We start from the raw sequence: 23,806 nt of genomic DNA, 5'->3' as shown, positions 1-23,806 counted from the left end.
GATGTGGAATCCCCTCCCCACCCTCCCCCCAGTGCCTGCCATATGCAATATCATCCCTTAATTGTTTTATCTCAGTGATTAATTGGCTTTGGGGGGTTAATTGCTTCTGAGGGGAGGGAAGGAGTGCTGCCCCTTTGGCATCCAAGGCCTGTCAGAACAAATCAAGAGCGATGTGAGGCTTCATCCCTGCTAAAAAAAAAACATAAAAATGGGATTTTCACCAGCTCCAGATTAGAAATGAGGGATAAATTGCACCCAGTTCTCACTCTGGCGCCAAGGAAGGTCAGGAATAAATCCTGCAGTGAATCTCCCCCTTCCTGCCACACATCCCATTAAATCTCTCTGTCAGGACACTCTCCAGGTACTAAAGCTCCCAAAAAGCAGCTGCTTTGGTTGAGTGGTTAACACAGAAATAACAATAATGGGATTTAAATACCCATTAATGGGTTTAAACACAGAAATGAGTTAATGGGGCAAAGGGGAGAGGACCTGTTCCCCCTTCACTCCCATATCCCTGGTCTGGGGGGTGGGGGGTGCTCAGGTGGCCCCACAAACACACGGGGAGGCAGAGCAGTGACAAAACCTCTCTTTTAATTGCTGAGGGTTTGTTCTGACTGGCAGACAACCCCAGGGCTGCCATGAGCAAAGGAGCCTGGGCTCAGCTCCATTCCCACTGCCACAAATCCCAGGAAAACCTCCAGCTGCTTGTCAAGGGAAGAGTTAAACACAATCCCCCACCTCCTCCTAAAAAACGAGGGGCAGGAGCCCCCCAGTCCAGCTGTGCTCTGCACACACCTTAGAAAAATAGATTTTTATTGAAATTCTCCTTTTTTTTCTCCAGGGAGTTTCCTTCTCTCTTGGAATAGAGACCAAGCAGGGTCTCTGGCTTCGACCTGTGCCTGCATTTCTATCAGGATCAAGAGTTAAAAGCCAACTGGTGAATCTCTAACTCTAGAAAAGGCTGCCTACAATATATGGCTTTTGCACCTACATCCAAGGGGGTCCTGCGGGCTGGGAGCTTTGGGGAGCTCGTCTGGGGCAAAGCCAGGCTGGGGAGGGTGGCATGGGGTGAGGGGACAGCCAGGGACCACATGCAGCTGTGCACAAAGCCAGCCTGGGAATCGGTGTGGGGGATCCTTTGGTTTGGCTTTGGGACACCCCAAAGCTCAGCCCCAGGGGGTGCAGCTGGGTTGCAGTGTGGGCCCCGCTCCCGGTCCCCCAAACTGCTCCTGGCCCCCCCAAAAATGCTCCTGAGGGGCTGTTCTGGCTCTGGAATGAGGCCTGGGTGAGCTTGTGGGTTCCATCAGGAAAAACATCCCCCTCTGGAGCAGCATCCACAAGGAAGGGGAGCTTCCACTGCTGGTGGGGGTTGTGGGCACCCCAAAGACTGGAGAAGCCACTTTGCCTGGTGCTGTGGCTGGGGAATTCCAGGGAATTCTCAGGGAGCCACGGGATGGCTCAAGGGGCCACAGCCACCACGTCTGGGGACATTGCACCTCAGGCAGCATCCACAGTGCCACACCCTTGGTCCATCCTCCCTTGGGAAGGCTGAGGATTCCATCCAAGGACGAGTGGAATCCTTCCAGGGCCGGGATTTTGGCGACACCCACCTTGGGGCAGCCAGAACAGCAGCAGGGAAGGCACCCGTGTCCCCAGGTTGGCCAAAAAAAAAACCAAAAAGCTGAGCAGTAGCTGGGGGACCTGCGGCGGCTCATGCAGGGAGTGACCAACAGCTACAGGGTGAAAAGAGGAGCCACCCACTGGGTGGAATCAGCCAGCAGCCGCCAGGAGGACACCCCTGGGCACGCAGGGTCGCCATCATCTGGGGTAATAATCCTCAGGAACCCCCGAGAGGTTGCGCAGCCTCAGCGCCGCGTCCACGGTCCGGATGTAGGCGCCGATCGTCTTGCGCATCTCGGGCGTGTAGGGGTCGTACTCCAGCTTCCTCAGGCCGGAGCGCTTGAAGTTGCCGTCCTTCTGTCCCTCCACGCACAGCAGCCTGTCCTGGCAGGCTGTGACGCCCAGCAGGGCCACCATCCTCTGCAGCTGGGCGAACAGGTCGCGTTTCAGGTCCTCGAAGTGCACCACCAGCACCTTCCTCCCGAAGCGCAGCCAGTCCAGCGTGTGCGTCGCCCACCACGGCGCGTAGTTGGCCACAAACTCTGGCCACTCTGGGGAAAAAAATAGCCAGAGGATGTGAGTGGATGTCCCCTGTGTCCTCTCCTATCGCTGCTGGAACCTCTCAATTAACCTTCTGGTTAATTGATCCTGCTGTTCAAACCAGTGGTGATGGAACGCCCGCGTCTCTTCTGGGGGGAAATTGATGCTTTCAGCTTTTCTGTTCTGCTTGGGTGTGCAGCTTTTAGCTTTATGCTAGTTTAGTTTTACTGGGATCTTTTCACAGGGTGGTGATGACAAAACGGTTCTGTTGCAGCTGGGGACTCAAAGATAATCTCTTCAAAACAAGGTGAAAAGAGGAGGGTGGGCAAGCAAGGAAGGAGGATGAAATGTCATTATTTGAAGAGTTGACTCCTGCATGCAAATGGACTAAAACCTTTAAAAATGTGAGATCTCAGGCCCAAGCCCTCTTCTGTTTCCATCTTGTTGCCAGCTTGGCAGGGCCACGACTGTGGCACTGGTACTGCCAGGGTGTGGCCTTTGAAGGTTTCTCTTTATAATATCCCCTCTTTTAAATATCACTTTATTCCTCTTTACTCTGTTTAGCCTCTGTTCCAGCTCCTCCAGGCACCAGCACCACATTAAAGCTCCAGGCATCTTCCTCGTGTCCTCCCCACAAAACCAAGGCCTGATTAACAGCTGGACTGGGTTTAATTCCCTGAGGAATCGTTAACCACAGGATGTGTTCCATTAAACAGATCCAGGACAATTCACCTTGTGTAATCACAGCACATAAAACTTTGCTTTGGAGCCGCTCCAGGGATGTTGTAAAATTAATGCCACGGAACCAAACAGGGGTTTGGCTTCTGCAGGGCTGGGAATGGGCTGGGGAAAATGGGAAAACACCCCCTCAGCACTGGGGGTGAGGCTGGAGAGAGGACCTGGGTTTTTTTTTTTTCCTAAATTTTGCCTAAAATTATTTACTGGGAGAAGAAAATAATTTGGAGAGCTGGGCTGGAATGGGACTCTCATATTCTCTGTTCAGGGGCCTCTCCAGCTGGGAATGGGGTCACCAACCATGCAATGGAAAATCTCCATCTTTCCCAGCAATGGTTAATTAACCTGGCAATTAACCCATCAGCTAATTACTCCACACATCCTCTGGAAAGAATTTGGTGATGTATTTTGAAGTGCATCCAAACAAGACTGTGCTGGCATGGAGGGAATTGTTCCTTGTGGATCTCCCTCTCCTCGGAGACATGAGACTGGGGAGGGGGTTGGGATTGGGATTGGGATTGGGGAAGATTCAGGAGGCTCAGCCTGTGCTGCTGGGATACAAATCCTGGCTCTATCCACAGATGGATGGGGAAAAAAAACAACCAAGAGGTTCTTATGCCACTGCAGTGGTGACACAAGGCTGAGGAAGTGGGGGACACCACACCCTGCTGGTTTTATGGGATGGGGAGAGCGGGGCTGGGCAGTCCCCAGCACTGTGAGCACATGGAGATAACGAAATCCAGGCACATCCCAGCCACAGCAGCCTAAGCTCCCCTTAAATAAACTCAGAATTAAGGGTAGCAGATGTTCAATCAAGCTAAACATTTTAACTCTTTCCAATGAAGTCAATCCCAAAACAGCAATTTGGAAATTGCTGTAATTAAGCAGCCTCCAGCACTGTGCCTGTGCTTGGGAAAGGTGGTGGCTGGACACATGGAAATAACTCCTGGATACCACAGGGATGGGCTGGGGGCTGCCACAATCCCTCTGGTCACACTGGGGACAGGAGATGCCCATCCTTGCCTGGGCCAGCCAGGGCAGAGTGGTTCTGCTGTGCTGTTCCATCCCATCCCACCCAACATGGGACCATCCACGCCAAGAGATGGCCCCAAAGTGGTGGCACAGCCCCAGATTCCTCCATGGGGTCTTGGGTTGCAGTACAGGATTGACCAGAAATGTGGATTCTGTCACCATCTGTTAAACCATCTGGGGCAGTGACCCTGATCTCCTGGCACATATTATCTGCTCATGGGCCATCTTTAAACCAGCTGGGACAATCATCTTTATCTTTCCCACAGCCCACCCTCCCTCCAGGAGATATCTCCTGTTAATGGCCAGTGAGTCCCAGGGCATGACTGATAAAATTCCATCATCCCACTGGGAGATGCTCCAGCCAGGGGAGGAGCCAAGCCTTTCCTACCCAGATAAAAACTGAGATTTTGGACACCAAGGTACCTTTTTCCACTGGATTCCAGAGGAAAGCCAGACCTTTGCACATCATCCCTGCACCTTCAGAGGAAACTGCACCTTCTCCAGGAGCACTGCTCCAGCTGAACCACATCTGCCCCTGCAGGAGGATGCAGCCACCATTGAATGGGACTGTGCCAACACCCTGACTGACTGACGGGTGTCAGCTTGGATTCTGACTCTGTCAGGGTTTTGGGACTGTTCTTTGTAATACTGTTATTCTATTTTAATTTTCCTAGCAAAGAACTGTTATTCCTAATTCCCATATCATTTCCTGAGAGCCCCTTAATTTCAAACAGTTTGGAGGGAGGGGGTTTACATTCTCCATTTCAAAGAGAAACTCCTGCCTTTACTGGCAGACACCAGGACACGTGGACACCCAAATCTGGCTCTGCTGGGCTTTCCCAGCCAATTCCCAGCAGATTCCCTGCCCTACCTTTGCCCTTCCAGTGGGCATGGGCGGCGAAGCCGATGTGCCCCCCGTACTTGCGGTTGAACTCGGCCATCAGGGCCTTGTAGGGGTTGCGGATCAGCAGGATGGCAGAGTCGAAGGACTCGATCTCCTTCTGCCCACTCTCGTGGGTCTTGATGCAAATGGTCCTGCCACTCCTCCAGTGATCCCTCTCGCCCTTGAATCCTGCCCGGACAGAGCTGGGATTAATCACAGGGAGCTGGGAAAGGGGCTCAGCTTGGAGAAAAGGAGGCTCAGGGGGGATTTTCAACTCCCTGACAGGGGAGTCAGGTTCTGCTCACAAAGGAAAACAGGATACAAGGAAATGGCCTCAAGTTGTGCTGGAGAGGTTTAGATGGGATATAATGAAAAATAAAATATCTCCACCCAAAAGGTGATCAGTCCCTGGCACAGCTGTCCCCCCATCCCTGGAGGGATTTAGAAACCTTGTGGATGTGGCACTTGGGGACATGGTGGCTTTGGGAAATGGATTCAGTCTCAGAGGGCTTTTCCAACTCAAACCATCCTATGGTTCCATGAAAGGGAACATCACAGGGATATCAGGTTGCAAAATCCAGTTGGATGATGAAAGCAGCTGGGCTGTGAAGGAGGATTTGCATCCCTCTCCCAGATGGAAATCGTTTATTTTCCCATGTTATGAGTCTCATAAAATTCGTGAGTGGGTGGCTCACAGGCACAGGGGCCCCTCAGGGTGACATCTCCCTGGCCACACTTGGCTCTTGTGCCTGTTTTGAGGGGTCAAGGGCAGATTTTAGCACAATAATAAACAAAGAAAGGGAAATCCTTGTGTGGGGCAGCAGATCAGCCCAAGGTGGGAGTGATGCCATGGAGTATCCAGAGAGGGAACCCAGCACTGAGCATGGGGCTGAGCCAGCATCAATCCCAGCCCCTGGGATGCACCTGGGGTGGGGGATGAGCTGGAAGGAGCTGTGTTCCATCAATTAGAGAGGTGCAGTTGGCTCTCAGCAGTGCTGGTTGCCTGGATACCTCCCAGCCCCTCCGACAGGGAATGAACGCGGAGCCCACGCTCGGGTGGCTCAGCAAAACCCAGCCAAGGCTTTTCCCACTGCTGCTCCCTCACTGAGAATCTCCCTCTCTGCAAGGCTGGATTTGGCTGGAATTTGGAAGGAATGTGCTGCCTGTGGTGTCAGGAAAATGGGGATTTAGGGAAAACCATGGCACAGATACAGATCCCAACTCCACCACAGCTGAGGAGGAAGGGAGAATTTTCTCTGAAAGCCACAAAAAGTGAAGGAATAACAGGAGAAACATTCAAGGTCTCCAGATAAAACTGTTGTGAGTGATCCTGAGCTGTGAGAACTGGGAATGGGAAGGGGTTATTAGAACCAGAATCCCAAAATATTTTGGGTTGGAGGGGACCTTAAGGCTCATCTCATTCCAACCCCCTTGGAAAGTGACACCTTCCACTATCCCAGGTTGCTCCAAGCCGTGTCCAACCTGGCCTTGGACACTCCCAGGGTGTGGAGCAGCCACAGCTTCTCTGGGAAACCCCTGCCAGGGAGGAATTCCCTCACCACTCCACGGTCACACTCTGCCATTCCTGCAGCCCCTGGGGTGTCACCAGCACTGTCCCCAGCTGGGGTGGCACCCCAGGAACACCCTGCCCTCACCTTTGTTGTACAGGGAGCCATCAAAGTAGTAGCTGCCGGTGTAGAAGCCGGTGGCCAACTCGATCAGGTGCCTGGCCCAGGTGTTGCCAGCTCCAGGAAAGCTGGCCAGGGCCACCAACTGCTTGGCACGGCTGGGCAGGAACCTCCTGTCCATGCAGCGATTGTCTGCAGGGAGAGACACCAGGAGTGTGCCATGGAAAACTGATTTTCCCACAGGGATATCTTAGGAAACGCTGCAGCTCCCAGGAAAACGCTGGGGAAGGGGTGAGGAGGTGGCTGGGCAGGGAATGGTGCCCTGCATAAGGCTCAGAGGGACATCCCAAAGGGTTCTGGACACCTCAGAGAGTCCTAAGCACCCAAAAAGAGGATTTTTCCAAGGAGTTCTCTGTCATTCCCAGCTGTGTGCTCAGGGGAGAGTGACTAACAGGGATTCCTGTGCCAAGCAACACTCCTGCTTTTTTTATGGATCAATGAACAACATTTCCAGCACGGCCTGAAACACCAAAGGATTGTGACAAGATTGACCCAAATTTGGGTCCTCTCTTGCTCCCTTCAACCCTTTCCTCTCCCAGGAACAGTTTTCCTTTCTCCCAGTGCTTCCCTGCTCCCATGCTGGAGGACAGGAGCCCTCTTGGGAATATTCTGCTTGGTCACAGCCTTTTTCCCTGGAGCTTGTCCCCTCTGGATAGCAGACTCCCAGGGGATCATGGAGAGGTGGGAAAAGCCCTGGGAAGGAGGAATGCTGCCAGGGGCAGGCAGAATCTGCTTGGAGCCCTGATTTCCCATTTTTATGGGATGCTCCCTGCTGGGCATTCCTGGGGGGAGGTCTGGGGGAAGCTCACCCTGCACTTGTGTCTGGTAGACCAGCAGGAAGTCGGCGGAGCCGCAGCTCTCGAACTCCTCGGCGGCGCATTTGTGCGCGCAGAGCTGCTCGTCCTCGCGCTCGTGCAGCGGGAACAGCGTGCTGGGAAAGCCACAGCGGCACGTGGTGCCCGCCAGCGCTGCCAGGGGGAATTCCTGCAGGGGTGGATGCCCACAGGGATGGCACTGGCACCCCCTCCTCCCCTGGGAGAGGCTTTGCCGCCCTGCGCCTGCCCGCGCTGGGCAGTGCGCGCTGGTTTGGATCCTTCCAGCACCATTCCAATTCCAGCATCCTTCGAGACTATCCTCACAATTCCAGCATCCACCCAGATCATTCCAGCATCCTCCCAATTCCAGCATCCTCCCAGCATCCTCCCAATTCCAGCATCCTCCCAATTCCAGCATCCTCCCAATTCCAGCATCCTTCCAATCTCAGCATCCTCCCAGTTCCAGCATCCTCCCAATTCCAGCATCCTCCCAGACCATTCTTCCAATTCCAGCATCCTCCCAATTCCAGCATCCTTCCAGCATCCTTCCAATTCCAGTATCCTTCCAGTATCCTCCCAGTTCCAGCATCCTCCCAGTTCCAGCATCCTCCCAGTTCCAGCATCCTCCCAGTTCCAGCATCCTTCGAGACTATCCTTCCAATTCCAGCATCCTCCCAATTCCAGCATCCTTCCAGACCATTTCAGCATCCTCCCAATTCCAGCATCCTTCCAGACTATTCCAGTATCATTCCAATTCCAGAATCCTCCCAGAACATCTTTCCAATTCCAGCATCCTTCCAGACCATTCCAGCCTCATTCCAGATAATTTCCAGCATAATTCCATTTCCAGCATCATTCCAGACCATTTCCAGCACAATTCCAGACCATTCCAGTATCCTTCCAATTCCAGCATCATTCCAGACCATTCCAGCATCCCTCCAATTCCAGCATCTTTACACCTTATTTCTAGCATCCTTCCAGCCTATTTCAGCATTCTTCCAGCCCATCCCATCATCCTTCCATTTCCAGCATCCTTCCAGAGAATTCTAGTATTGTTCTAGCCCCTTCTATCCCATTCCAGCCTCCTTCCAGCCCATTCCAGCACCCACCCTCCATCAGTTCCCACTGCCAACCTTTCCCCTCCCTGTTCAGATGAGACCCCTGGACCAGAGCAGGACCTCACAGTGGCTCCTTTAAATGTCCCTTCCAACCTAAACTCTAATTTTGGGTTGTTCCTTCCCAAACATTCCCAGGGCTGCTGCTGGCTCTGGTCCCTCCCATGGCAGGGACACAAATCCATTTATCCCTTTGCCTTTTGGATACACCAAAAATTATGTCCCTAAACTGGGTTCAAATCTCACAGAGTGGCTTTGATGATGATGATGGAAACAAGGATGAAGAGGAGAAGTTTATCCCAGTACCTTCTCTGTGCAGAAATCCACACATTTATCCACGGACATGTTGAGCATGAGCTGGCTGGCGGGCAGAGCGATGGAAACGTTTTCCGGCCGGCGGAAACACCCCCGGAATATCGCGCTTCCATCTGGGAGAGAGAGAGAGAGAGGCCCCAGTGACACCCCAAAAATGCCACTAGTGCCACTCAGTGTGACATGGCATTCCCATAGCTCCAGCAGTGCAGCCACATTGGATGATTCTCATCCAGCTCTGCTGATGGAGCAAAATCAGAGTAAAACCCCAGCAGCAAAGTCAGGGATATTTTTTTCCTGGCTGTTTTTGTCAGGTTGGTGATCCCAGGAATGGAGCAGGGAGGAGAGGTCAGGTCTTTGGACTCATCTCAGGTCCCTGGTACCTCAGCCCCTGTGCATTCCTGGTTGTTGCCATCCCCTTTCCCATTCCTTGGATATAAGGAAAGGTGAGCAGGGAATGTGGGTAATTATAGAGCTGCCTAATTGGGAGCCAAACAAGGGAGCACCCTCAGCTGTGCCTGGAATTCCCACACATCCTTCATCCTGCAGCACACACAGGAAACACTGATAGTCCTGTTTGGTCATCAGGAAATAAAGTCCACCCAAACTCTCCCAAAACTCCCTGAATTCCAGCAGGAATCCTTGGAGCTCCTCATCCCACCCAACCCCAACCAGCAGCATTCCCCACAAGGAGATTCCTGATGTATCCCAGACTCAAGAACCGCTCTCTGTTGCGGTTCACCTGGCTCAAGATCTCCAGGATGAGCACCAAGAGACATCCCCCCATTCCCTGTGGGCTGGGACCCGCGTGGATCCATCCCCACTTACACCTGCGTGCGGATTCCTGGGCCAGCTCCAGGCGGTACACGGAGAGCCGGTTGGCGCCGCCGCAGGTGTTGCTCCTCTCTCCCTTGCACTCCATGTTGCACTCGTTCTCGCTGGCGTTGGGTGCCTGGATCTTGTGCCCACAGTAGCACTCGGCCCCGAACTCCAGCCCCGCGTACAGGTAGCCCCTGCCCGAGGGAAACGGGATCTCAGCATCCCCCGGATCCAGCGGGTTTGGAAGGAGCATTCCTGCTCCTGGGACCAGCAGTGCATCCCAGGGATTCATTCTTGGGTTAATGATCCTTGTAGGGCACTTCCAACTGAACATATCCTATCCTATCCTATCCTATCCTATCCTATCCTATCCTATCCTATCCTATCCTATCCTATCCTATCCTATCCTATCCTATTTTCCTATGATATCCTAATCCATATCATATCATATCATATCATATCATATCATATCATATCATATCATATCATATCATATCATACCATATCATATCATTTAATTTCATTTCATCCTGTCCTATCCATTATTCCATCCCATTCTGCAATTCTTTCCTCTCCTAATCATATTCTTTTCTAGTCTAATCTATCCTATTACTTTATTCCATCCTATCCCATCCTACCTCCTATCCTTCCCTATTTTCCTATCATATACCCTAATCCATATAATATCATATCAACCATATAGTATAATTTAATTCCACTCCATTTCATTCCATCCTATCCTATTCTTTCTATTATTCCATTCCATTCTGCAATTCTTTCCTCTCCTATCCATATTCTTTTCTAGTCTATTCCATCCTATTACTCCACTCCATTCCATACCACCTATCCTACCCTATTTTCTTATTGTATCCTAATCCATATCATATACCCTAATCCATATCATATACCCTAATCCATAGCATAAAATAAAATATCATATCAATAATGTAAAATAATCATTTCATCCTATGCTATCCATCTCCTATTCTATCCTATATCCTATTCTATCCTATATCCTATCCTATATCCTATATCCTATCCTATCCTATCCTATCCTATCCTATCCTATCCTATCCTATCCTATCCTATCCTATCCTATCCTATCCTATATCCTATCCTATCCTATATCCTATTCTTTCCTGTGGGAAAAGATTGATGGAGTCAGTGCTCAGGGATTCCTGGAGATGGTGGGAAGGATTGATGGACATGGTGTGCAGGAATCAATAGGGACAGTGCAAGGGGTTCCTGGAGATGGTGGGAAAGGATTGATGGAGATGGTGGGAAAGGATTGATGGAGATGGTGGGAAAGGATTGATGGAGCTGTTGGGAAAAGATTGATGGAGATGGTGGGAAAGGATTGATGGAGCTGGTGTGCAGGGACTGATGGAGATGGTGGGAAAGGATTGATAGGGACAGTGCACAGGAATTCCTGGAGATGGTGGGAAATGATTGATGGAGCTGGTGTGCAGGGATTGATAGGGACAGTGCACAGGGATTGATGGAGCTGGTGGGAAAGGATTGATGGAGCTGGTGTGCAGGGTTGATGGAGATGGTGTGCAGGGTTGATGGAGCTGTTGGGAAAGGATTGATGGAGATGGTGGGAAAGGATTGATGGAGATGGTGGGAAAGGATTGATGGAGCTGGTGTGCAGGGACTGATGGAGATGGTGGGAAAGGATTGATAGGGACAGTGCACAGGAATTCCTGAAGATGGTGGGAAAGGATTGATGGAGCTGGTGTGCAGGGTTGATGGAGCTGGTGTGCAGGGATTGATGGAGCTGGTGTGCAGGGTTAGATGGAGCTGGTGGGAAAGGATTGATGGAGATGGTGGGAAAGGATTGATGGAGCTGGTGTGCAGGGTTGATGGAGCTGGTGTGCAGGGATTGATAGGGACAGTGCACAGGGATTGATGGAGATGGTGGGAAAGGATTGATGGAGATGGTGGGAAAGGATTGATGGAGATGGTGGGAAAGGATTGATGGAGCTGGTGTGCAGGGTTGATGGAGATGGTGTGCAGGGATTTGATGGAGCTGGTGTGCAGGCACTGATGGATTGCAGGACCTGGACACATGGAGCCCCTGTCACCGTCCCTACCGCTCGGCACAGTTGTCCTGGCAGCGGAACACCGTCATCTTCTTGTAGTCGAAGAAGGACATCCCGCGCAGGGTCCTGTGCCGGGTGTTGTCCTCGTAGCAGCCGATGTACCGGGCTGGGGACGGAGAGCACAGGGGGTCACAGCCTGCTGATGCCACCCCTAAACCAGGCAGGGACTCCTTCCACTCTCCCAGGTTGATCCAAGCCTTGTCCAACCCGGTCCTGGACATTCCCAGGGATCCAGGGGTCTCCCCACCCTCACAGGAAGGAATTCCTTTCACTGTGCCACTCCAATTCAAAACCACATTCTGGGATAACACTTCTCACCTCCTCCCTGCTTTCCACACCTCCTTGGGGTCCCTGACCCAGCTCACCCCATCCATGGTGTGCCCCCCATTCCCAATTATCCAGCACAGACCCCACTACTGCTGGAGCCTCCTTCCCAAGCCAGCCTGGAGCCAGCAGAGGAGCCAGATGGAGAGAAATGTGCTGGATAACTGCAACCACCAGAGCCATAACTCCCGGCTTTGCATTGCCACGGGGCTGAGCAGGTCCTGGCAGGTCAGTGGATTCCAGCTGTGCTGGATCCAGCAGGTGTGGGATGGCTCCAGACACTTGCACGGAGCCGGTGGCTGATGTGCATTACCTTCAATCCAATGCTCCTGACATATGAGTGCTGCCACTTATTGGGAAGCCAGCTGGAATAATTAGGGAGAGACGAGGACACAAGAGAAGGGGGAGATACTAACGGGGGGAGGGTGGGCTGGCAGTCTGTAGGGAGAGGGGAACCTCTCCAGGAGGAATTTTGGAGCCAGTTGGAAACGTGGCTGTGAGCAGACACACTCATCCACACAGTGCTTGTCATTAAATTCCCCAAGCATCCAGTTTTTCCCAGAGCTAGGGATACAGGGATGGCTCCAGGGATCTGACAGATCCCTCCATCCTCATGGAATTGCTTGGTTGTGAATCACAGGTGGAAATGGCTGGACTTGCCCAGGAAGGCACCAGAGATGGATGTGGCTGAGGGTTGGGGTCTGTCCCTGCTTCCCTTGGCTTCACTGCCTAAAAATCCTCCCTGGCTGCAGGCAGGAGGTGGGATTTGCATTCCCATGGGGATGAGGCCGTTCCCTGGCAGACAGGGCTGCTCTCCACCCACACCTTCGCCTGACACTGCCAGGAGAGGGAGGAGGAGGAAGAGGGAGCTGCACATCAGGCTGTAAACCAGCGCTGATTTTCGGAGCAGTATTCCCTCTGGAATGATTTCACGTGGCAGAGCCTCCGCAGCCACCTCGTTAAGCTGTCCCCACTTAATTACCAGCACCATTAAACCCGCCTGCCCCTGCCAGATATCCCGGTGCTCCAGAGGAGCAGGGAAGTGAGGGGGAGCTCCGGAGCCACACCAGGCACACCGGGCACCTGGGATTTTTCAAGCCGCTGGATTTCTCCACTCTCAGGAGCTGCCAAGATGATCCAAGGGGAAAACGATATTCCCAGACCACCCAGGAATCCCCAGCCCAGCACCCCATCCCTGCTGGCAGTGCTGGATGAGGTTAATCTTGGAGCACAGGGGACATATGGGCACTGCTTGGGGTCTTTATGGGGACAGACAGCCCGGGCTCAGGGACCATCTGCTGAGGCTGCACTAAAGTCAATTTGCATTAACACTGAGATGTGGCCACCAAAACACCCCAGAGGCTCCTCAGAGCGGGGTCACAACGGGGGAACCCCTTCAGCTCCTTTTAGCAGGACAAAATCCCATAAGCACCACTTTTCCATGCCTGGAATGAGCACAACCACATCCTGCTGGAGGAGGAGGAACCCTCCATGCCCTGGGAGCAGCTCAGGTTGGTTGGATCAAGCCTGGACCCCTGAAAGCCCCAATTTGCCATGGAGCTGTGAGTCCTGCTGGAGTCCAGCCACTCAAATCCCACAGAATGTGCAGCTCCAGCTGCCTCAGGATAAATAAATAGCATTTTAAAAATCAGCGGGAAATTTTTTTTTTTTTCCCTTAATCATTAATAATAGACCCATTTGACAGGACCCCAGCCAGGCAGGGGTCTCTGGGCTCCAGAGGCCACAGCCCAGCCCTGTCTGCACTTCCATGGGAACCACAGCCAGCTCCTGCCTCCACACAACACCCACACAAACCTGGACTTGGTGTTGATTCTGGCCAGCAGGATGAAAACTGAATTTAACCCCTGGCAGAGGCAAAGTGTGGGAGGAAGATGGGGCACAGCATCCCCCCAGCTGCCACCCCCAAAATCTGTAACAGCAAGGGAGGACTCAGAGCTTGGTGATACACCAGGGGGAAAGAATGAGATGGAAAAATAAAAGCAGATTATTGGCACTTGGGGAGGGAGGAGAGGAAGGAGAGAAGAAGGAGGGATAAGACCCTTCTGGAAATACTCTCTGCTGGGATGCTGCTCCCCGTGGGATGTGGGAAGAAAACCTCGGTGCTCCAGCAGCACGCACACGTGTTTGATAAATAAATGAATAAATGCACATTTCCTGGGGGTGTGTGGCCCTGGCAGGGAGGCACAACCCAAAACTCGCTCAGACACCAACCGGGAGAGACAAAAAAAGAGGGTGACTGTCCCCATCCCTCACCTCTGTCCTCCTCCTTCTCTCGGCCGCTCCTTCCTCTGAGCGCCCGGCTGCGGGGGCCGCTGTTCTCCCGGGGTTTTCCCCTGTCCCACGGCTCCCTGGAGGTGTTCCTGAACCACGGCCCGTGTCGCCGGCCCCCCGCCGGTATCGTGGCTGCCGCCTTGAAGCCGCGGCTGAGCTGCATCACCCCCAGGTACTGCAGCCCCGGGCCCTCCGCGGCCGCGGGGCTGCGGGGGCTCCCCGCCACCCTGGGCTCCCCCGAAAAGCCGGAATGCAGGAAAACCAAGCTGCCGGCCGCCAGGTAGAGAGCCAGCAGCGTGAAGAAACGCACGGGTTTGCGCCGAAAATACCGCTGGAGTTTTAGCAAAAGCTTGGCCATAGCGTCTTCATCCCTTCCGCGGCAGCCGGCGCCGCGGGGATGCTGCGAGGCGGCTCCAGGGATGCTCCAAGGAAGGGATTATCCCGCCTGGATTGGGTGAATCGCTGCGAGCAGATGGGGTGAGGTCGTGCAAAGCTGTTGCTCGACCCTAAAAAGTCCTGGAGTGCTGGGGAAGGTGGATTTTGGGTCCCCGCGCCGTCCCGGGGTATTCCGTTTATTCTCCTGCCGGCAAAGCCCCGCGGCTGTGCCCCGGGGACCGCGCTGACGGAGGGATCATGTTAAGGAAATCGAGGTTTGAAGGTGATTTGAAAGCCGATCAGCTGCTCCTCGCTGCCGGCGGCACCGGCTCCGTCAGGCATCGCTCGGATGGGAACGGCACCGCTGCCCTTTCAGACAAAGAATGAAAAGTCCCTGGACGCGCCTGGAGCCTGGAATGCTGCCTGGGACCCTTTGTTCAAGGGAACCCCTTTCAGCTCGCTCCCAGGGCAAGAAATCTCCACCTGCAAGTCAAAGAGAGAGGCGCGCTCAGGAGAGTCCCAGCACCGGGAATGTGTCCCCCTGTCCCTCCCGGGGGGAGGAAGGACACCCGCGGTCTCCATCGCCCCCCAGCCCCGGACAGGGGCAGTTCCACCTCTCCCACGGTGCAGCGGGAGCGACGCTGGTGGGGCGAGCCCAAATCCCAGAGCCTGCACGTCTCCACCTGGTTGTGCAGGAGAGGTGCTCCAGGATGGACCTGGGATGTGGAAAATCACCAGTTTCACCCGATTTCACCCGCAGGAGGATGAGCTGTGCACACACACACACACTGCAGGAACACGTTTCGCCCCCACATCCGAACATCTCTGCACCAGCAAATCCCAAGGGAAATCCATGCACGGGCAGCAGGGTGGATAATCCAGCATCCCACAGGGTCAGGAGCACGACATCCCTGGGTGTCTCTCCAGTCCCTCACATCCCAGGAATTGGAGATTGCCTGGCATCCTCTATCCAGCCAGGAACACCCCATTCCCACCCTGCCACCAGGATGGTGCTGTCCCAGGGACACCAGGAGCATCCCTGGTGACACTTGGCACAGGAAAGACAGAGAAGGGACAGACCCCTCCATTTCCACCTTTTCCCTTATGGGATTTCTCTCCTTCAAACCCCCCCCCAGCTATGGAAGATTTGCTGCAGCCCTTCCTGGGAAAATACCACGTGGGAAATGCCCCTGCTGACACATCCCAGTGCTGGGAATGCTCTCGTGCCCGGGGTGTGCTGCCTGTCACGGTCTCGTCTTATTTTAGGAAAGGAGACGGAAATAAATGGAAAGACAAAGTGCCATTAGTTTAATGGCCTCTATGTTCCTGCCATCTGTCTTCAGTTGATTAAATAAAAAATATTGGTGGAACATATGGCATGAATTATACATCAATATTTTAATTTGGTTTCCCAGAGTGGGTATTCAGATACCTCAGGCTCTGCCGCGGGAATTTTATGGAGCTCGGGGTTTGACGGGCTGGGGCAGAGTGTGGAGGGGCACAACCCCAAACCAGCCCTCCCCAGCCTGGCTCAGAACCAACACAGCCGGAGTAAAGGCTGAATAAACTCGGAGTAACGGGGGTTTGGGTTTTCCACGTGCGGGATGTGGCAGGGGAGGCGCAGGTGGCACCTTGGCATGGCCAGAGAGGGGGTGCCCGCGGTTCCGGGGATCTGGGGGTGCTTGGCTGCTCTCCCTGACCAGGATTTTATGGCTTTCCCTCACCCAGAACAAATCCCTTCCCGGGGTTTGGATGGGAGCTGGATACGGGGTGATTTGGGGAGCGTCCCCAGGGCTGTCCCTGCTCCCCAGTATCCCCCAGTGCCACCCTCTTCCTCCCCAGCTTGGCCCTGCCAGGCTCCAGCACAGCATATAAAGAAGGGGCTTAAATTACTCTCATTAAGCCATCTGGAGCTCATCCTTCTCCATCATGAACTGCGGAGTCACAGGTCAATTACTGCGCATTTGCATATATTCCATTAATGCTTCTGCTAATTGTCTCGAGCAGATAATGGGCTCGGCTCCGGGCTGCCGGGGGATCACAGGGCGGCCGAGAGAGCCGGCACCAGTGCTCCCAGTACGGACACCAGTGCTCCCAGTACCAGCAGGGGCTGGGGATACCGGGAGCTGATGGATGCAAGACGCATCCGAGAGCGCCGTTCCCTGCATCCCGTGTGATGTAGGGATGGATCCACCCACCGTGCAGCAGCGCTGGGGTGAAGGATCAGCCACCCCCGGTGGCCACTGCCACCACGACCCGCCACGGTGTCCCCAGGGCTTCCATCCTGTCCCCAACCCCGCTGCCCCCATCGTGGCGCCGGTGCCAGCCCAGCCCGCGGCGCGGCCGGGGGACAGCGGTGACACACTTTGTCACCCGAACTAATGAAGCGAACGGGGACAGGCCCCGGGCAGCGCAATGCAGCGTCCTCAGCCTGGCCTGCCTGGAAACTGCTGGGACAGCAGGGGACCGAGGGAATTATCCGCCAGCCCTCGCTGGGCTGTGACCCGCTGTGATCCGTCCCCTGCCTGCATCCCAGGGGAGGGATCCAGCCCTGGGAGCTGCAGTGAAGGAAAAATCCCCGGCTGGCAGTGCCAGGATTGGGGAATCTCCCCTTGCTCCCCCAGACCCTTTGGCACCCAAAGCCAAAGCACAGCGGAGCCCAGTGGGGGCATTTCCCAGGATGTGGGTCCGGCCGAGAATGGGGAGTGGTTTCCAGCCTAAATCCATCACCACACCCCCACCAGGAGCCAAAATCCCCACCCCAGCACCGGGATACCCAAATCTCCATCACCACACTCCTACCAGGAGCCAAAATCCCCACCCCAGCACCGGGGTACCCAAATCTCCATCACCACACTCCTACCAGGAGCCAAAATCCCCACCCCAGCACCGGGATACCCAAATCTCCATCACCACATTCCTACCAGGAGCCAAAATCCCCACCCCAGCACCGGGATACCGAAATCTCCATCACCACACTCTCCCCAGGAGCCAAAATCCCCATCTCGGCACCGGGACACCCAGCTGAGCATCACTCCACACCCAACCCACCTCCCTGAGCGGTGTCAGCTGTCCCCAGGCCAAGGAAATGCTCGATAATTTCCCAGCTTTATCCAGGTTTGTCCATCCCTCTGTGCGTGGACAGGCGGGAACAGGTCCGGGAGCGGCTTCAGCAGGAGCGGGATGAATGAAGGGCCCATCAATTATGGATTTGGGGCTTGTCTTCAAATTGCTGTGCAGTTATTGAGCCCCAAGGTTCGCTTGTCTTCAGGCACCACCTCCCCTCCGAGCAGGGCCAAACACCCTCACGTGGCTCCCCCAGGCCGGGAGAACAATGGGGCCATTAAAAACAGCAAATTAACCACCACCAGAATTCCATCAGGAGGAGAAGGCGACGGGAATATCCAATTTCACCCCCTCATTAACATCTCTTATCACAGGGACGGGGAAAGAATAGGGCTGGAAAACAGAGGGGTGGTGACATCAGCGGGGTGACCCCACGGGAGGCTGTGACGCAGGGACCGACCTCGGTCAGGGTGTGGGGACAGCAGGAACTGCACCCCCCGGGCACCCTTGGGAATGCTGGAATGCTTCTGGAGAGCTGGCAACGTGAATTCTGTGAAAGTGAAGGACCCAGGGGATGGGGTGAAGGATTCCAGTCCATGGGGTGCAGGACTCGGTGCATGGAGCTTCCCTGGACCTGCTGTCACCAAAAGCCACCCACAGGTGTGTGCAGGGACCGCCTGAAAGCCCCATGTCCCTCCATCCCGGAGCAGTGCCACAAGGGGCTGCTGCCACTGCAGAGCAGCTCCTGCAGCTCCACTTCCTCCCCAGCACCAACCAGTGACACCAGTACAGCCCCCAGTGACACCAGTACAAACTCCAGTGACACCAGCACCACCCCCAGTGACACTGGGCACCCTCATCCCTCAAACCTTTCAGCCTCCAACTCCTGCAGTGGAACCCTGGAATTGCTGCCCAAGCTCCCAGGTGGAGTTGCCATCCTCCTTCCCAGCCCCGTGGAAATGGATTTTTCACCCTTTCCCACTCTTTAAGGAAGCAGCAAATGAGAGTAAAGGGCTGAATTTAAACACCATTATGGCTGGGAATGGAAGTGAGATAAGCCAGGATTATTCCATCCCAGCAGGGCACATCTGGAGCATCCAGCACCTTCCAGTGCCTCTCCTGGTGCCAGCAGAGCACAGGGAGCTGTCAGCCGCCTCCAAATCAAAGCCAGGCTCATTTATTCAGCTTCTCTCTGCCTTCATTTTGCTGAGAAATGGGTTTGTGCCTCCTCTCTGCTGGGGAAGCCTTAAAAGCAGCTGACTCAGCAGCTTCCAGACTCATCCCGGGAAGCTGCACTGGGATGGGATCCTCATCCTCAAGGGTGAGACATTTCCCAGCCTGGGCTTCCCTGTGGAGCCACCAAATCCCTTCCACAGGCCACACCAGCACGGCATGCAAGGGAAAAACTGATTTTTGTGTTTTGGATACTGAACTTGAAATATTCTGGGGATTTATTGGTGGCCTCAGCACTTTCTCAGGGCATGAGTCACCGAGATCCAGATCCGGGATCCATTCGGGGCAGCCCCAGACTAATTGATTAAAGTCTCTGAAAGGCTCCTCTGAAACGAGGTCGTGCTAATTGCACAAACTCCTCCTGGTGCTCCCTGTGCTCTCCAGAGGACAGAGCCCACAGGGCACCAGCCCCGTTTCTGCCGGGGCTGAGCTATAAATAAACCCAGGAACATTGGGATGGATCCTGCCCTGGCTTATTCCAATAACTGGACAGTGCTACACGAGCCCAGGCCCTGCAGAACGGCCCAGAAAGGAAATTTTGTTTGATCAAGCTGCTTTAAGGAAGTTTAACCCCATTTTTAATTTATGACTTTGAGCTGCTCGGCACTAATTCCCAGGTAATCCCATCTTCATGGCTCTGTTCCTTTTCCTGGGTATTCTACTCCACAATGGTCCAAGAGGAGCTGAAAATGGGGAGTTTTTACTTCACTGCTCTGCTCCTCCACCCACAATTCCATCAAAGCCCGTTCCAGGTTCTCGGAGGCTGAATTCCCCTCACAAGTGTGAAAAGCAGCTCATAAAGAAAAATGGTTTAAGCCATGAATCATTTAAAAAGCAGGGAAGGAAATCGCCGGGGATTGGGGAGGTTCGGGCAGGGAGAGGGTCCAGGGAATTGTGGGGTGATGGAAAAGAGGTGGCACAGAGCTGTGGGACTTGGTGTTCCCCTCCCAGCATTTAGCATTTTCATTAATTAATTAATCTGCAGCAACCCCAGGGCTCTGGGTGATGCAGTTCTCTCCAGCAGCGTTATCCCATCTTCCCGGGGCACCCCGGGATTGGGCTTGGAAGCAGCGGGAAGCTCCTTCCTTTGGGATCAGGATCATTGGATTTGGGTTCTGGGGAGCAGGATCCCAGCCTTCCCCCACCACATCCCTGCCGGCTGCCAGCATCCCTCCCTGAGCATTCCTGCTGCCGGCATCAGCCCATCCCCGCATTCAAGGCTGAGAAATCTCCGTTTCCCCCATAATTCCCTATTTTTGGGTGACGCACAGCGGTATTTGGGAGAGGCCACCCCGGCTTGCGAGGTCTCAGGGATGCTCCCAGACTCCCTCTCCCGTTCCTTCCCACCCTCCCGACACTTAAGCCCTTGGAAAAGGTGATGTAATTCCTTCAGAGGACGCTGAGTGTCTGTGACAGGGTTTAACCTAAAGGGTTTTAATGTCTCACGTTCGGGGGGTCTCATGCCCGGTCTGCAAAATCCAGTTACGGTTTTCAAGCAGATTTCGGGAGCCGGGATGTGCCTCCCAAGGGATGCGCTCCCACCCGGAGCCAGGAGGAGGAGGAGGAGGGCGGGAGGAAGGCCGGGGCTGTTCCCCAGGGAAGCACAGCTGGATCCCAGCCAGCTGCTGGCTCAGCAAAGCTCCCCCCAGACGGAGCTGAATCCCAGAGAGGAGAAGGAGGTTTGAGATACACGGGATGGACTTTTCCAGAGGCAGAGGTGGGGGATGCACGGCCCTCCCTGCCCTGTTCATCCTCCCAAATCCTCTGGACACCCATCCACGGGCACCTGCACGTCCCTGTCACTGTGGGAAAGCATTCCTGAGCACATCCCGAGCTGACAGGGAAAGCCAGGACGCTGCTGGTTTTCTCCTTGTGCTTAACGACGAGGAACAAACCCCAAAGGGTTTTATCCCGAGGTTTAGAGCACCAGAACCCAGTCCTGGCTCCAGGATTCACAGAGGGGGGTGAAAAACACCAAAGGGAGATTGTCCCGAGGGAAATCCAGGTACACCCCAGAGCAGCCTGAACCCCATGGGGACCACCGGGGGGGATTTGGGAAGTGTGACCCCTCAGCCCCACAGAAACCTCTTCCCACGGGAGCACCCAGTACATCCAGCCCAGGATGAAGCCCCCACAGACTCCCCAGGTAGGGAAGAGCCGAATCCAATCTCCCCACAAATCCCACTCTCAGGTCTGCTCCACGGAGATTTGCCTCAGCCCTCGTTAATCTGGGATTACAGCAGCACTGGGGCAATTAACTAACGAGCTTTTCCAGCAGCAGACAATGCCTTGCACAGCCCACGGACATTAATGGGGTGAGAAGGAGGATTTCGTGCAACACTTCCTTCCAAACCTCCTTTCCCAGGAGAGCTGATTCCTTTCTTTCCCTGCATCCTGCTGCACGAGGGGAGGGAGGCCCGGCTTGGGAAGGGATCTGGAATTCCCGTGGATGCTGCAGGATCCTCCTGTCCCACGCTCCTTCCCCAGTCCCAGGAGGAGCTGCTGGCTCCAGACAGATCCAGCACATTGGGAAGCACAAATTCCCATCCCAGAGCTCCCTGCACTGCTCGGAGTGACAGTCCCTGCTGGTCTGAGGGGGGTGGGAGAAGCAGAGATTTTCCCAGGATCTGGGCTGGGAATGATGCTGAACACTCATGGAAGCTGCATCTCTCCCAGCCATGGGAACTGGGACTCTGATGGGAGCCTGGAGCTGCTGAGGGTTGGCCCAGATTCCCACAGGGAAAAGATCCCCCAGGAAGAATTGAGCTTTTTTTTTTTTTTTTTTTTTTTTTTTTTTTTTTTTTTTTTTTTTTCTGAGAGAAAAATAGCATCCTCAAGTCTCTTGGGGAACCTGGGATCTGCCAGGATCTCAAACACCAAGGACCCTAAAAGACAGGGACTTGGGTCCTTGAGCGTCAGGATTTGGGAAAAGCATCCCAAAAACTAGAGGAAAACCCCCTGGGGAATTCTCCCTGGGGATTATAACTGCTAATAATACGTGGAATATTATAATAAATGTATATAAAAACCATGGTGGGGACTAATAATACAGGTAATAGAATAATATTTTTTTAAATAACGTGTTAATAATATATATAATAGGTATCATATAATCGATTTAAAACCACAATAATTGCTAATAATATCTCTAATATAATAATATACATTAAAAACTCTAACAAATCCTGTCTTGGAGCTTGACAGCACTCGGTATTCCAAAGGATTGGATATTCCAAGGGAGAGCTCTTCCCCAAACCCAGGGAAGGGACAGCCCCTTACAAGGGAGAACTCCCGGATAAATTCCCAGAGGATTTAAGGATACAGCACTCACCGGAGGAGAAGGTGCCGTGGGGCAGGGCCAGGCTGGGTGGGGGCCGCCCGGGGCTGCGATTCCCAGCGCCAGGCTGCGATTCCCAGCTCTGGATTGCCAGGAAAGTTTCTTTAATCCTGCCTTGACGGAGGCCGGGGTTTATAGGGCTCAGCTCAAGGTTACCTTCACGCCGTTCTGCAACTGCCTCTGCTCTCCCTGCTCGTCTTTATATGAAATTATTCCCCGAAGTTGCCAGCATGGATGTGGGAAGAGGAAAATAAACAGGGGAGAGGCTTCTGGCAGGATGACATGCCCTTATATTCCTTATTTCCCTGCGGAGATGTTCCTGCACAAAGTCTGGGGAGGAGGGTGAGGATGAGGAGAGCTCCCTCTGCGAAGCAAAACCCTTCCCGAACCAGCAGAAACCAGCGAGAAATCCCTGCCGGGATGAGGTGGGAATCATCAACTCCCGCACAGCCGCGGGGGGGACGCGGCGCCCCCCAAATCCCGCACCCGCAGCGCCGCTTCCCAGGCGCAATTCCCGGCGGGCCGGCTCCTGCCGACCCCCCGTGGGCTTTTTAATCCTATTTTTTTAAAATTTATTATGCGCAGAGCGGGGGGGGGCTGGCTGCGATGGTGTTGTTTTCCTTCTCTTATTTTGATTTGGGCGCTTTTGAATATTTTTTTTTGGTTTTAATGCGCTCCCCCCGCCGGCAGCGCTGCCTCCCCCTCTCCCCCTCGCTCTTCCTCCCCCCCCGGGCTCTTCCTCCTCCTCCTCACCGTCCCCGGGCCCTGCTCCATCCACGGCTCCATCCATCCCAAAGCGCCTCCATCCGCAGGGATGCCGGGGCCGGGGGAGCTCCGGGCGCTGCCCGCGGCCCGGCCCCGCCGCCGGGCGGTTCTGCCGGTGCCGGTTCCGCTCGGGGCGGCTCCGCTGCTCCCGGTACCGGCCAAGGAGAGCCCGGCCCGGCTGCCGCCGCTCGGTTCTGCCCGCAGCCGCTGCCGGGCGCCGCTTCTTGATGTCTCCATGCGGCGGCTCCGCTCCCTCCGCCGGCTGCCGGGATTAACCCCTTCCCTCCCGCCGCCCCGCAGCCCCCATGCGATTTTTAAATTTTTTTTTTTTTTTTTAATTGATTTCTCTGTTTTTCAGGGATGCGGCTCTCGGGTGGTCCCGGCCCCGGTGCTGCTCCCAAGGATCGGGATCACCCCTGGGAATCCGGTTCCATCCTCCCGGCACTCGGGAGAATTGCTGAAGGGAGCCAGCAAGGATTGAACCTACATTAAAAAATAAATTAGTAAATAAAATAATATCGTAGTAAAGAAATAAATAAACAGACATAGAAATGAATAAACTATATAAATAAATAAATAAATAAATAAAAATAAATAAATAAACATAGAAATAAATAAACTACAAAAATAAATAAATCAATGCATATATAGATAAAATAATATAGAAATAAATAAATAAACACAGAAATGAATAAACTATAGAAATAAATAAATAAATAAAAATAAATAAATAAACATAGAAATAAATAAACT

The 23,806-nt window shown here is 53.9% G+C and overlaps 1 protein-coding gene across 3 annotated transcripts; it reads right to left on the bottom strand.

Moving 5' to 3' along the window:
• Positions 1-796: 796 nt before the first annotated feature.
• Positions 797-23,263, bottom strand: WSCD2 (WSC domain containing 2). 3 transcript variants are annotated; one of them, XM_056504596.1, is made up of 11 exons: positions 23,042-23,263; positions 22,283-22,618; positions 17,704-18,111; positions 14,260-15,135; positions 11,653-11,767; positions 9,569-9,753; positions 8,735-8,856; positions 7,308-7,482; positions 6,466-6,630; positions 4,799-4,999; positions 797-2,171 (listed from the first exon to the last, which is right to left on the bottom strand). In XM_056504596.1, exons 4-11 carry the CDS (start codon positions 14,633-14,635, stop codon positions 1,819-1,821), a joined length of 1,692 nt encoding a protein of 563 aa, XP_056360571.1. In that variant the 5' UTR covers positions 14,636-15,135; positions 17,704-18,111; positions 22,283-22,618; positions 23,042-23,263; the 3' UTR covers positions 797-1,818. The 3 variants fall into 3 exon arrangements, with proteins under 3 accessions (XP_056360571.1, XP_056360570.1, XP_056360569.1); XM_056504595.1 differs by lacking the exons at positions 17,704-18,111; positions 22,283-22,618; XM_056504594.1 differs by lacking the exons at positions 17,704-18,111; positions 23,042-23,263 and having other exon boundaries at positions 22,283-22,790.
• Positions 23,264-23,806: the final 543 nt, after the last annotated feature.

The sequence above is a fragment of the Oenanthe melanoleuca genome, chromosome 15 (genome assembly GCF_029582105.1).
Source record: "Oenanthe melanoleuca isolate GR-GAL-2019-014 chromosome 15, OMel1.0, whole genome shotgun sequence".
Taxonomy (NCBI): domain Eukaryota; kingdom Metazoa; phylum Chordata; class Aves; order Passeriformes; family Muscicapidae; genus Oenanthe; species Oenanthe melanoleuca.
The sequence above is the reverse complement of the archived record's forward strand: the minus strand, read 5'-3'. Positions and strand labels throughout refer to the sequence as shown.